Source organism: Aythya fuligula, chromosome 8 (genome assembly GCF_009819795.1).
Source record: "Aythya fuligula isolate bAytFul2 chromosome 8, bAytFul2.pri, whole genome shotgun sequence".
NCBI lineage: Eukaryota > Metazoa > Chordata > Aves > Anseriformes > Anatidae > Aythya > Aythya fuligula.
Genome location: NC_045566.1, coordinates 21,045,125 through 21,057,496, shown reverse-complemented (window position 1 = coordinate 21,057,496; position 12,372 = coordinate 21,045,125). Strand labels below are relative to the sequence as shown.

The window sequence follows — 12,372 nt, the reverse complement described above, 5'->3', positions numbered from 1 at the left end:
AACTCAGAAGTGACACGCATACACAACGTTCTTTCCCTAAAGAGTAAGACTATAAATGCATAGGAGGCTTCTGTTTAGCCAAGGGATATATGGTGAATACAAGTAAGTTGCAGTGCAAGTCTCTGAGGTAGCCTTACATGGGCAGAACAATTATTAAATCCAGAAGTGGGAAAAAAAAATAACACCCATTCCTGGAACAATCTTGAGAACAAGAATTTTCAGTTAAGCGGTACAGTAAACAGAAGATTATGACAGTTCATTTTGTAGGAAGTTATTAAAGAAAAGAAGGATGTGAGTTTGGTGTCCTTGTCCTGTGACCATGTTCTCCTCTGCCACAGGTTTCTCAAAGTCTTCTCAACTAAACAGGTTGATTCAAATACTATTTCTGACTTTTCTAGAGAGTTAACACGCTTTATCTTCTGCAGGCTTATCAAAATACAGTCCAAAATAACAATTTAAGAAGAAACAGTACACCTAGGAGCTGTCATTTATGTCCTGTCAAAGCTGCATTACAAGTTCTTTGTCGAGCACTTTCAGAAGCAGTTTTTTTTTTTTTTTTTTCTCCTCTAACAACCAGCCCTACAAACTTAACTTTGGTCCAGTCAGGCTCCACCTTTCGGGGGTCTTGTCCTTTCTCAAGCACTACCACCAGCAACAGGGTTTCTCCTTTGGCCAAATACAGCAATAACCTCACCAGTCAAAGTCTGGATCCATACAGGCAACTCCCACTGTTCTCAGTGAGGTTGGCACAGGTGTGTCTGTTGAAAAAATCCAGCTCATCCCATTTGGCCCAACCCTACAGTTGGATCCATGCCACTATACCTAATAGAGAGTTCCAACGAGGTCTGCTGAAGCAGCAGTCTGTCAGCATACCAATTTTGTAAGACCAAGGTCTTCCTGTCAGTTCTGCATAGAGGATTGTGGTTTAAAAGTAACTAGTATCAGCCAAGATGACTGGGAGGCAAATCTGTTGAGTAGAATGGAGCATCCTGACAAATTCCCTTTCAGGTTTGTCATCTCATTTCTCTTCTCAACACTTCTCATATTGGATAGATCTGGTACTACCTTTTAACCCTCAGGCAACTGTCACTACAACATTTTTCATCTCCTCTTCCCTGTTATCACAAGGATTTCTTCCTACCTTGATTTCATCCAGATCATTTGGATCTTTTACTCGGCGAAAGTAAGCAGATGTGATCCTACACGGTTTCATCCAAATAGGCTGATTTAGATTAGGATCCTCAGCAAAGATTTCTCCAAAGATCTCTTTTGTTAAATCAAATACCACCTTAACAAAGGAAGAAGTTAGAATTAAGGCTTCTGATCTTCATGGTAACAATTCAAAGGACAAGAACAAAATGCCTGAAGACCGTACCTTTTTATAGACCTGTTTGTTTATCGTGTCCGTGTCCTGCTCTTTCATGGTACCACTAAGATCAGTGTGAAGGCTGAAATTTTGAAGATCATGACCCAGCTCTTTCAGTTTCCAGAGTTCCTCAGCTGCTGCATGCACCATCCCTTCCACCTCCACTGCAGTATGAGGGACTGCCAAAGGCTCCTCACATGGCTTTGTTGGAACTTTCTGTGCTTCTACCTTGGGCAGCACTGCTGGTTCCTCAGCTTGCTTCTGCTGGACCTTACGGGAGCTAAGGCCATAGTCCTCATCAAACCAGTCTTGATCATCTCCCAGCACGCTCAGGAACTCCCGATTGAGCTCCAGCTCAGCCAGCCTCTTGGCAAGCTCCTCCTGACCGCTCGCACCAAACACTGGACTCTCCTGTGAATTAAGAGTCACGGGGCAAATATAAAACAGTGTCACACCGTTGCCTATCAGGCATTCAACTTGTATTTTTAAGTGCTCTACTAACTGGCTACATATGCACAACTACTCTCAATTCTTTTGAAGATGATAAACAGTGCATAGTAAAATTAGAAATGTTTCAACTCAGATACCTGGATCTTCTACCACTCCTGATGAACACTTTCAGAGGGTTCCTACAGAGCTTTCAGAGGCTTCCTACAGAAGACCACCTGTACCTGCCCACTGCGTGTCCTGATGTTTAACTGTTTAGGAAAGGCTGAGTAGTTTAAAGAGTGATAATGTGACATGTAACTTTTCACTTTGCTTACCAGCAAGTCTCGGATCTGCTTCAACAGCCTAAAAGCTTTTAGCAGGCAATGGCCGTTTTAGTGACTGAGCAATGGTGAAATGAGCTGAAGCTTTCTGTGATGATAATATATTGAGATCAATGGCATAGCAGACAGGTTTACTGACATCTTCAGCAGAAAGGCCAAGTTCTAAATCTGTGTCATTAATGGTTGTTCTGAGGAAGCTTGAACTTCCACTGCTCATGATATATTACTTCTGTGGACAGAGCAGTCTGACAACTTAACGATCCCTATAGCAACTAATTATTTTACAGGATGATTGTTTCATATCAAGGATAGACAGAGGTAAGTTTACAGATTAATGTACTTTGACATTTTTAGAATAAAATTGAGGGTAACGATTAAGTGAAATCAAACACGTAAGCAGAATGCAATCTAAATTAAGTATTTTTCACTTTGATGTGCCAAAACTTGTCTTTAAGCCTGCAGGGCTACTAAAGTGAGTTGGGAATGGGGAAACACAAGAACACACATTACACCCATACATACAGACACAATCTTCACACCACCAAACAGAACTTGGGAGAAAACAACTGGTGCTACACTGCATCCTTCAGATTCAATAACCATCAGTCAAAGCAACCATCATCAACTCTTAAAATTAGAGCAAAATATTTGTTACTTACTGGTCTGGGACACATGTCTGGAGAGGAAAGTTCTTCTCTTTCATCTTCCAAGTCTGAGCTTAGAAAAAAATTATTCAGTCCATCAGGAATCTGCTTTTCTACTTGCTGCGATGGGGTATTGGATTCTTCCCTCACATCACAGAGTTCCTGGTTGCTGAGTTGGATTTTCTCATTCCTGACCTTCTTTATTTGCTGTAACTGATTGACCGTGTCTTTCACAAAATCTTTAAGCAGACTGTCTGTCAGCAAACTGACCTTTTCCAGTTGGTCTTTCGACTTTTCTTCTTCTCTAAATGGTAGTCTAAGCTGGGCTTCTAATTGGTTCTTTTCTTTTGTCAGCAAATCCAGAAGTGGAGTTGCAGGCTTCTCCACAACTTCAGGAGAGAGATCATCTAACTTTTCAGAACACTCTTCCCCCAGTGTTTTCTGCCTCTCCAGTTTTTCAGAAAGGAAATCCGAGATGTCATCCAACTGAGCAGTGGAAATCTTGTCCATCACACCAGAAATGGGAAGAGCAAGGTTGTTCTCCTCTTTTATAGCATGCTTCAGATAAGCCACCACAGACTGTTCTGGGACAAGTGATTCAGTAGCTACAGAAATCTCCTTCATGCTGTTTGCTTTGGAAGATGAGTCCTCATCAATTTTTTCTCCAGCTGAGGCTTCTGAAACAGCTGTGCCTGCAGGTGCTTTATCCCGGGAAGAGTTCTCTGTTGCACTTCTGCTCTGGCTTTCATCTTCTTTGCCAGATTTGGAACTTCCTTTGCCTTTCTGCTCAGCTTTGTGTTGCTTCTCCAGTCTGTCATCAAAGAATGAATCTTCATCCTTATTTGTGTCTAAATGGCTATCAATACTTTCTGCAATGTGAGAGATTTTTTGAGGAGGAGCAAAAATACCGTGCCTTTCTTTGCAATCAAAATATTTAATACCATCGTAAGTTCCATTGTTGTTCCCTTCAGGTTTATCCAACTCCACACCAGCCCAAAACCCTTTGGCAAATTTAGTCAGACCTTTGAATCGCAGAGTTCCAGGTTGGACTTTACTTACAAGTACCCTATCACCAATGCTGAAGTTTGACAAATTATCTGTTTCTTCTGTGACTGAAGCAGAGGCCCATTGTGGTGGCTGTGTGGGAGCCTGTTCTTTCTCCACATCAATGCGTTCGGTATTTTTCATAAGTTCTGTTGGAGACTTAAGTTCCAACAATCTCTCCGAATGCTTGCTGCTGGAGAGAGAAAGAGATTTGTCACTGAGGTATTCGCTGATTTCGCTATCACTGCCAAGGCTCGTGGATCTGCTTCTGTTGGTTTGTGTGTGCTGTGACTGCTCTCTCAGTGAGTGAGTGTCCCCTTTAGGGGAGAGAAGGGATGCTTCAAAGTCATCTTTGTAATGTTCCACAGCAAGTGTTTCTTCAATTGCTGCCTGTTTCCTGGAGGAGGATCCTTCAAAGTCTTCGACGTATGATGGCTCTTTTTGACTAAACAGGTGTTCTGAAAGCTGATCATCTTTTTCCTCTGCTGATTTGCTCAATTTGCAATAAGACTCCTCTACGTTTGGGACAGTTACAGCGTCTTTGTCTGCCAGTCTCTGTTCTAAGACTTCCTCCTTACCATGAAGGCTTTCCACAGACAAACCAAAAGGTTCCTTTAGAGAGTGTTCATTTGCAGAATGGAGGACTTTTGCTGGAGTAACATCCAATAAACTCTCCTGTTCTTTATCTAAAGTCAACAACACATCAGAACTTTCCAAAGGTTTAATATAAGAATCTTCAATCTCATATTCTTCTGATTTTATATATTCCAAGTCTTCTGGTATCTCAGATTTTTGACTGAAGACAGCCTCCTCATTGGGTACACTTATTGCAATGCTAGTTGACCCGTGGGATATCCTACTAATATCTTTTATGTCTTTGAGAAGAGCTGATGAGGACACGTGATCTAGGGAATCACCAGATCCTGCTCTGGAACTCCTTGGTGACATTAAAACTGAGGAAGATTTTCTGGAAGGTTCTTCTGCATGAACATCTGTCACCTTCTTGCTGTGCACAGACACAGATCTCTCGGTTCTTGATGACACAGCATCTTGAAGGAAAATAAAAAGTGAATCATAAGAAGTGAATCACAACAGATGGCATAGCCTGCACTGTCTCATTGATGTTGGCAACCATAGCCAACAAAATTAACATCAAGGTTTCTACGCTAAAAGATGCAAACTGGTGCCTTGGAAACACAGATTTTTAACTGTCCTACAAACATGTGTCCAGTTCCAGCACTATAACATTTTCTAATTCTGTTTCTTGTACCATTAACTTTATAACACTACAATACTTAGCCCAACATAAGGACTTAGCAACCTCATCTAGTGAAAAGTGTGCCTGCCCATGGCAGGGGTGTTGCAACTAGATGATCTTTAAGGTCCTTTCCAACTCAGACCATTCTATCATTCTATGAAAACAACCAAGCTTAGAACTGCAGACAGAATCACAGAACAGCTTGGGCTGGAAGGGACCTCAACAATTATCAACAGCAAAACATTGATAAGTATTAAAAAAAAAAAGGAAACAGCCGTTCCTAAATATCTACTTCTAAAGCCTTACTCATTTTGGTTTCCTTACTTTCCCTCCAGTGATAAAGAAACAGGAAATAAAATAAAAGGAAAAAGGTTGTCACGTAATTATGATTTTATAAAAACCTCACCAAGAATAAAACTAAATAGTGAACATTCATGAAACAGCAAAAGCAAATGCCTACTAAGTAGAATTAATAAAGCATGAACAAAAATTCTTTATTTAATATGTAGTGCTATACAAAATATATAGTTATATTTGTATTTTTAGTTATATTTTACAGATATAGCACCTCTCATCAACATTTGTTCTAGTACAAATTCTTTAAAATAAAGAACTCAAATACTATGAGGTTTCAGAACTGAGAGCTGAGGGAGTAAGGGAAAGGAGACATAACTTCGGGACCTCCACTCCCCAGGTATTTCCAAGACCAAAACAAATGTAAACGTAAACATCAAAGTAAAAAATATAGCTTCACCGCTGTGGTTTTATCAAGTCTCCATGCTCTCTTAAAACCTCTTCTTGAATAAAGAAGAATAAGATTAAAGAAGTTTAAATAGTCAGGCTTCAAGACTTTCATCGGTAGTACTGATTCTTCTATTTACATACCTGCATACTCTGCAATGGATTCCAAAGATGCTCTGGATCGCTCTGATTCAGTCAGTGATTTCCAATTTTTAGCTGTCTCCGGCCTAAAAGTTGAAATATTGAGTTGTGTGAACCATTGTTACATGAGAAAGTGCTCCATTTTGATTTTAAATAGATAAAAATGAAACTATGAGCATCTATAATTCTATCAACGTATTAATGGTCACAAACGGTTTGGTTTGTCAACATACTGTTAACTTAGAAAACAGGAGTGGGGACAGAGTTGGTGGTTTGGCAAACCCTGGAAAATAATTTTTTAAAAGGTTAATCACAAACCTTGACCTTTTTGCAGCCAAAATAGAGAAAAATACTTTTTTTTTTTTTTTAAAAAAAAAAAAGAATGCACTAAAATTGCACCATCTGCTGGAGAAAATGAAACACTTAATACTGTGAGAAGTGCAAAAAGTCAGCTGAATTGTCTACTTTTTAAAACATGAGATCCAAAACAGATGTAAGTTGAAAAGATGAACAGTTTGCCTCACAGTGCAACAGGCATAAAAACTCTTACAGGTCAGTGATCCAAACAACTGCTTTGCACATTCTTGCTCAATCAAAAATTATTATTCAGAACGAACTTGACAACAGGACCTGAAAGGCTGGGCAGGACAGAAATAAGATGCATATGATTACAGGGACAGTGCATCTTATCTATTTTGGGCCAAATGTAACCAGCAAATGTGTCAGCAGCATACTGCCACTGTCCAGTGCTTTAAGGAACAGCAGTTAGCAGCTTTGCTTGCACCAAAGGTGTCTGCTCAAACAGCAATCATTGCAGTTTCAGAATAATCTAAGCAAGAAGAAATCCCATTTACCTATGGAGTGGTGGTGCCTTGATCTTCGGTTTTTCAGTAGCAGCTGAAGATGGAGTTTTTATCTGAGGTTTGGCTGTGGGTGATAACTCCAGATCTTGGCTCAGCTCAGCTTCAGTCTTCTTGATAAACTCATCATATGACTGAGCATAAAGAAGTTATGACTGTTAATCTACTAAATTATAACTACTACAATTTGGTATACAAAACCTATCAAAATAAATCAAGCATAGCCTCAACCATTTAAGGACACTCTGAGTTTCTCTGTACTGTTTTACTTCCTAAAGCTCCATGTGTGTGAATCCTGGGAATCAATACTTTACTTTCAAAAACAAATTACGTAAGCACCACTGTTTAACCCAAGCTGGGATACTAATGTGTATGAACATATACAAACCCCACCGAACACTGTAACCTGTTAAAGGTGCACATTTTGAAGAGTGTGGTTTTGCCTCCAAGGCTCTCGTTCATTACTGAAAGCAGTTAACTAGCCAAAAACAGTCCCACTTCCATCACAATTAAACAATGCCTTTCACAGCTGTTGATACAATATTTTGCCAACAACATCCATAATAAAATGATTTATCCATAGCTTTTACTTTGCCCATCTTCCTATGGTTCCTAACCTCCAGTTGTTTGATCAAACTGGCCTCCTGGGCTTTCAGTCTCTCCTTTTGCCTCTTTTTCTGTTCCTTTTTCAGCTGGTAAACCACAGACTTCCTTTTCCGTAGTTCATCCTTCAGGGCCCTGATCCGTCCTTCAATATCACTTTGATCAGATGTGGTTTCTGAAAAAGATTTTGTTTTAGCCTTTAAACAACTTGTAAAATAATTCTCTATAAAGCAGTCAATAGTCATTTAGTATACACAAAATATGGTCCAAGTGAAATATTCAAGAAATTAAGTTAATTTCAACGTATTAAGTGGGATCTTGGATTCAAAACACTACTGTATAGCATATGAAAGAAAAAGCACTGCATCTTACTTGATTTACAAGAGAGAAAGGCTCTGATACATGCAGTAACTTGTTACCAAACTTGTTCACGTCAATTGCCCACATTCACATTGCTCCCTCATTAAGGGCTTATCACATCAGCTGTGTCAGAAATTAACCTTTGCTGACATTTAAAAATATGACAGCTCAACAATGCCTACCAAAAACGTAACTGAAGCATTTGTTTACAGTCACCATACACAATTTCAAACTACAAGGTACACTTTACTGATGAGAATTTCTCTTGGAATAGCAGGCTCCAAAAGCAGGTTAGGTTTCCAGCCACTTCAGATTTTTTGCCATGTTGGCTAAATAGATCTATGAAATGGAAGGCTGACTGGCTGACAGCTGCAAGGAAAGCCAGTTTGAACGATTAAGAGATTTTTACTGTTGCCAGGTTTTGGACTGACGTTTTATTCAAGGTGAAGGAGGGTAGTGTTGAGCTTAGACACATGGCAGACTACTCTACGATTGCTTACACAAAGCTATGTGGCACATCCTTGCTCCAAGTTCTGTTTCAAAGACCTTCCTAAGATGCCATTACTGACTGGGGTTATTTTTATTTTTTTTTCTTCTTAATCATTTCCTCTCCATCCCCTGCCGTCTGGCCTTCAATCCTTTTGATGATTTTCTGCTTCTGTTCCATTGTAACACTGTCCCCAGCTGCTCAGATCCATTCCCTGCAGGATAACCACATTCTACCAGCAACTCTGCCACTTTCATTATTCCTATTCTAACAAGTTCCTGGTCTCGCAGAGCTCTCAGACTTAGAGAAAGACTGCCTCAGTGCCTCACTACTTTTCTTCCCCACCCACCCGACTATGTCCACCTGTTTGTTGCTTTTCAAACATAGCAATACAGTGCAAAACAAGATCCTGGCCTCAGATGGTGCTGCCACAATTAAATATGAGAACATTTCCAAAATATTTATCTGATACAGTCTTATGGAAGCTGCTCCCTGTAGCTGATGCCCCCTTTATCTTCTACAGCAGCAATTTCTAACAGAAGGATCTAGAATGGTCTGCTTTTCTAATGCTTGATATTATCAATGCTGTTTTATGGACCAAAAGGCTTGGATGTCCATAAACTACAACTGCTCTACCAAAGGCTCTAGAAAGTAAGTTTCCAGTAATATCTAGTCAGCCAGTGGGAACAGCAGGGCATTTTGCTAATCCATTTCACTTCTCAAGACAACAAACAGCCATGAAGAATGATTTCATCATCAACAGCCAGCAAATACGATCAAACTACCATATTTATTTTCTACTAACAACGGTTGTTAACCATTTACAGAAGTTTAAAAAAGCATGGAAAGAATGGATCTCACTTGCTAATCACGAGTACTTTACGATGCCACTGTACTTAATTCCTCCTGAATGGTAAGTGACCATTATGCAATTATAGCTTTTATTGATCAACTCATAAGGGAAAGATCTGCACATGCTTTCATCTTCGACAATCCTGTCTACGCGTGCATCAGCACTGACATAGCGATGACTTCACTACTACTCAGCAGCTTGGAAGATTCGTCTCTTTACAATGGAATGATTTATTGTGAAACCAGCATCATCTTGACGGACTTCCCCTCTCTTATACAACCGTCAACATTTGAAATTGAATCATGGAATGGTTTGGGTTGGAAGGGACCTTAAAGATCATCATCGAACCCCCTTGCCATGGGCAGGGACACCTTCCACTAGACCAGGCTGCTCAAAGCCCCACCCAACCTGGCCTCAAACACTTCCAGGAATGCTGAAGATAGCAAATACTCCATTTTAAAAGAGTTTATTTTCATGACCATTGTTGCCTGCTATACTTTTCGCTATGGGTTCCTCGAGTGGTTCCTCATTCAGAACTTGAACATAACTTGATGGCTTCACTGGGTTGCAACCTGCCCTCCAGACAGAACACAAACACAAACTACTCAGTGCCAGTATCTAGGTGTCAGGTATTCTTTTCTATATCCAACAGAATATCTGCCTCAAAATTACTGTTACTGTTGCCTTTACATATATATTAAGCAAGAAACAGCATAAAAGATGACTAAGCTTGCTACATCAAGCACAGATGTCTCCAGTCTTCATAGTGTGCCAGTGAAGTTCTCTCTAAATCACAAAGAACAGCCAGTACATACAACAGAACCACCTCATTCTTTTTCCACCAAAGACTTCCTAAGCACTTAAGGAATTAAACCCAAGAAAAGTGTATTCCTCTGTGGCCTTTATCTCATTTGCTAATAAGAAGTATCTTGTGATGCTGTAACAACCACACTGTGGAATACAAGACATTTAAGAGGCTAAAAGCAAAGAAAGGCTCAAGACAGTCTTCACAGCTCAATGGAGTGGACGATGGTGACTCAGAGATGATGGTTTGCGCAGGAAGTCCTGGAATCCATGTGACTAACAGGCTGTGAGAACACATTAGGGAAAGGACTGCTCTGTACCAGTGCATTTCTGTTATTCCTTCCCTCAGCATTTACTGGTAGCCTGCTTAGATACTTGGCTGAAAGACTTGTGAGAGGGATATACACAAATCTTGTATTCTGTAGCTCAAAAACGCAAACTTATGCCCGATTTTACTGCACACAATCCAAATCCTTCTCAAAAAATGGGAAACAAACAACAAATATTCATTTTCTTGAGCAGATTAGTATGATATTAATTACTCCAGTTAGTGATAATGCTTACACATTTCTAGATTTCTTCTCCCAGGTCCCAGGAGTACATATTGTACCCACAGTACCAAAGGAGACATGAGGAGGTAAGAAACTCAGTATTTTTTTTAAAGACGAGCCTTATACACCGAGAACAACTTTTTTTCTGATGATCCACTGTCTTACAGGCTGATCGTCCTGGCTGTGGACAGACATTCTGCATATGGCATGAAGCGTCCAATTGCTATGCACATGCCCGTGAAGGTTCAGTGGGCTCATTTGTACTGCCAGGTAACAGAGCTGGATGGCTTCTGGAGCCAGGTTGTGTTCAGGAGGAAGATGATCATGTTTATATGGTGCTGAGCCATATTCTGCTTTCTTACAATAAAAGCAGTGGAGAATAGTAATTTATTAAAAGCACATCTAACATTGGCATTTTTAAATTCTAGAAATACCTTAACTATTAACTCTCTTTTCATGCCTGTTTGCAGGAACCTGTGCAAAGATATACACCTTATGCTGAAACAATTATGCTGAAACAAGTGACAGAACTCTAAAACCTACCATTTTCCAAAAATTTCTGTCTGCCTCTCCACATATAGGTCTGCATTTTAAATTTACTCATTAAAATGATTAGCTTTGAAAAAGCAATTAAACCCATGCAGATATTACACTTACCTGACTGTGTCATAGATAAAGATTCATCAGACCAATTGTGGGATGTCTGATGAGACTTCACAGGTGAACGCAGCTGTCCTCCAGTTCTGTGGCTGCCTTTGCTGGAATCTTGCTTTGATACAGATATGCTTTTGGGAGGAGACTATGTGAGAAGAAAAGGACAACTAAGTAACTGCTTGTAAAGCTCAGATTTAAAGGAGATCGTTGCCATCAGGACTAGGTACAAGGAAAGACTGGCATGGCTAGAGAATCTTAGAAGCAATGGTACATATCCAGCTGCCTTAAAACAGCTTTAATCTTAATTTGCTAGACAATAAAAACAAAAATACCAACAGCAGCAATAGCAGACTGCTTGCTTTGAGAGTGGACTTCAGTAAATGTACTCAGACCACCCCGTTACTACTTAAGTGAACTGACATGGTTGTGACTCACAGGTGCTCAATACAGTGTATGTAACTGTATTCGGTAAAAATTAAGGGAGTAAGAACTCCTACTAAGTATACCCATGAATCCAAAAGGACCGTTTCATGTAGAGGTGTGAGATGCCATTCTGAATTATTAAAACAGAAACCTATTTCTCTGTAGCCAGGCAAAAAAAATCTAAGAACTATTCTGGCAAAATGCTGCTTACCGGTTCAATATTATACCACAAACCTTTCCCACACCTCAAATATAACCTCTAGCTCATATTAGGTATTTTACTTTACTATCTTCTCTGAGAACTCTATGAGAAGAAAGTATTTCTAATAGAAATCTAGATGAGCAGTTCTTTTACCCCTCTCAGAGACAGCAAATTTTCTGTCTCTCATTTAACACAGGGCAAAGTTATCAGGCTGATATTTAGCAAAATTATCAATGAAGCAGAAATAACTGTAACAGAACACTAAAATGGATTTAGCTAGCAAGCAGACAATCCAAAACCCAACGGACTGCGTACCAGTTACAGCTATGCTTCTTCATCTTATAGCTATACTTTGGCATACATTACTCGCAAATAAAGCAAGGTGGAAAAACATGGCATAGTTTCCATGGCCTCAAAGAATTTACACAATGGTAACAAGCTAGCCTACAGCTAATTCACGTTGGTGAACTGGGTCAGTGTTCCACCACTTAATACCACATACCTTTGTGACATATGCAGAACATTTTGCAAGACTACCCATGGGTTTAAAAGCATTGAAACTGTGCTCAAGTGATTTTTCCTCACCTCAAGACTTTAAAGAATATATCTGG

At 39.8% G+C, this 12,372-nt stretch overlaps 1 protein-coding gene across 7 annotated transcripts in view; it reads right to left on the bottom strand.

The window, feature by feature from the left end:
* CEP350 (centrosomal protein 350) overlaps positions 1-12,372 on the bottom strand; it is a 67,532-nt gene that overhangs the window by 7,969 nt on the left and 47,191 nt on the right. For all 7 annotated transcript variants that reach the window (XM_032192094.1, XM_032192093.1, XM_032192098.1 and 4 more), the window contains 7 exons: positions 11,140-11,281; positions 7,442-7,602; positions 6,819-6,958; positions 5,968-6,050; positions 2,796-4,873; positions 1,376-1,777; positions 1,142-1,288 (listed from right to left, as the gene is read on the bottom strand). In XM_032192094.1, the coding sequence (XP_032047985.1) occupies positions 1,142-1,288; positions 1,376-1,777; positions 2,796-4,873; positions 5,968-6,050; positions 6,819-6,958; positions 7,442-7,602; positions 11,140-11,281 (3,153 nt within the window). The remainder of the gene's footprint in view (positions 1-1,141; positions 1,289-1,375; positions 1,778-2,795; positions 4,874-5,967; positions 6,051-6,818; positions 6,959-7,441; positions 7,603-11,139; positions 11,282-12,372) is intronic.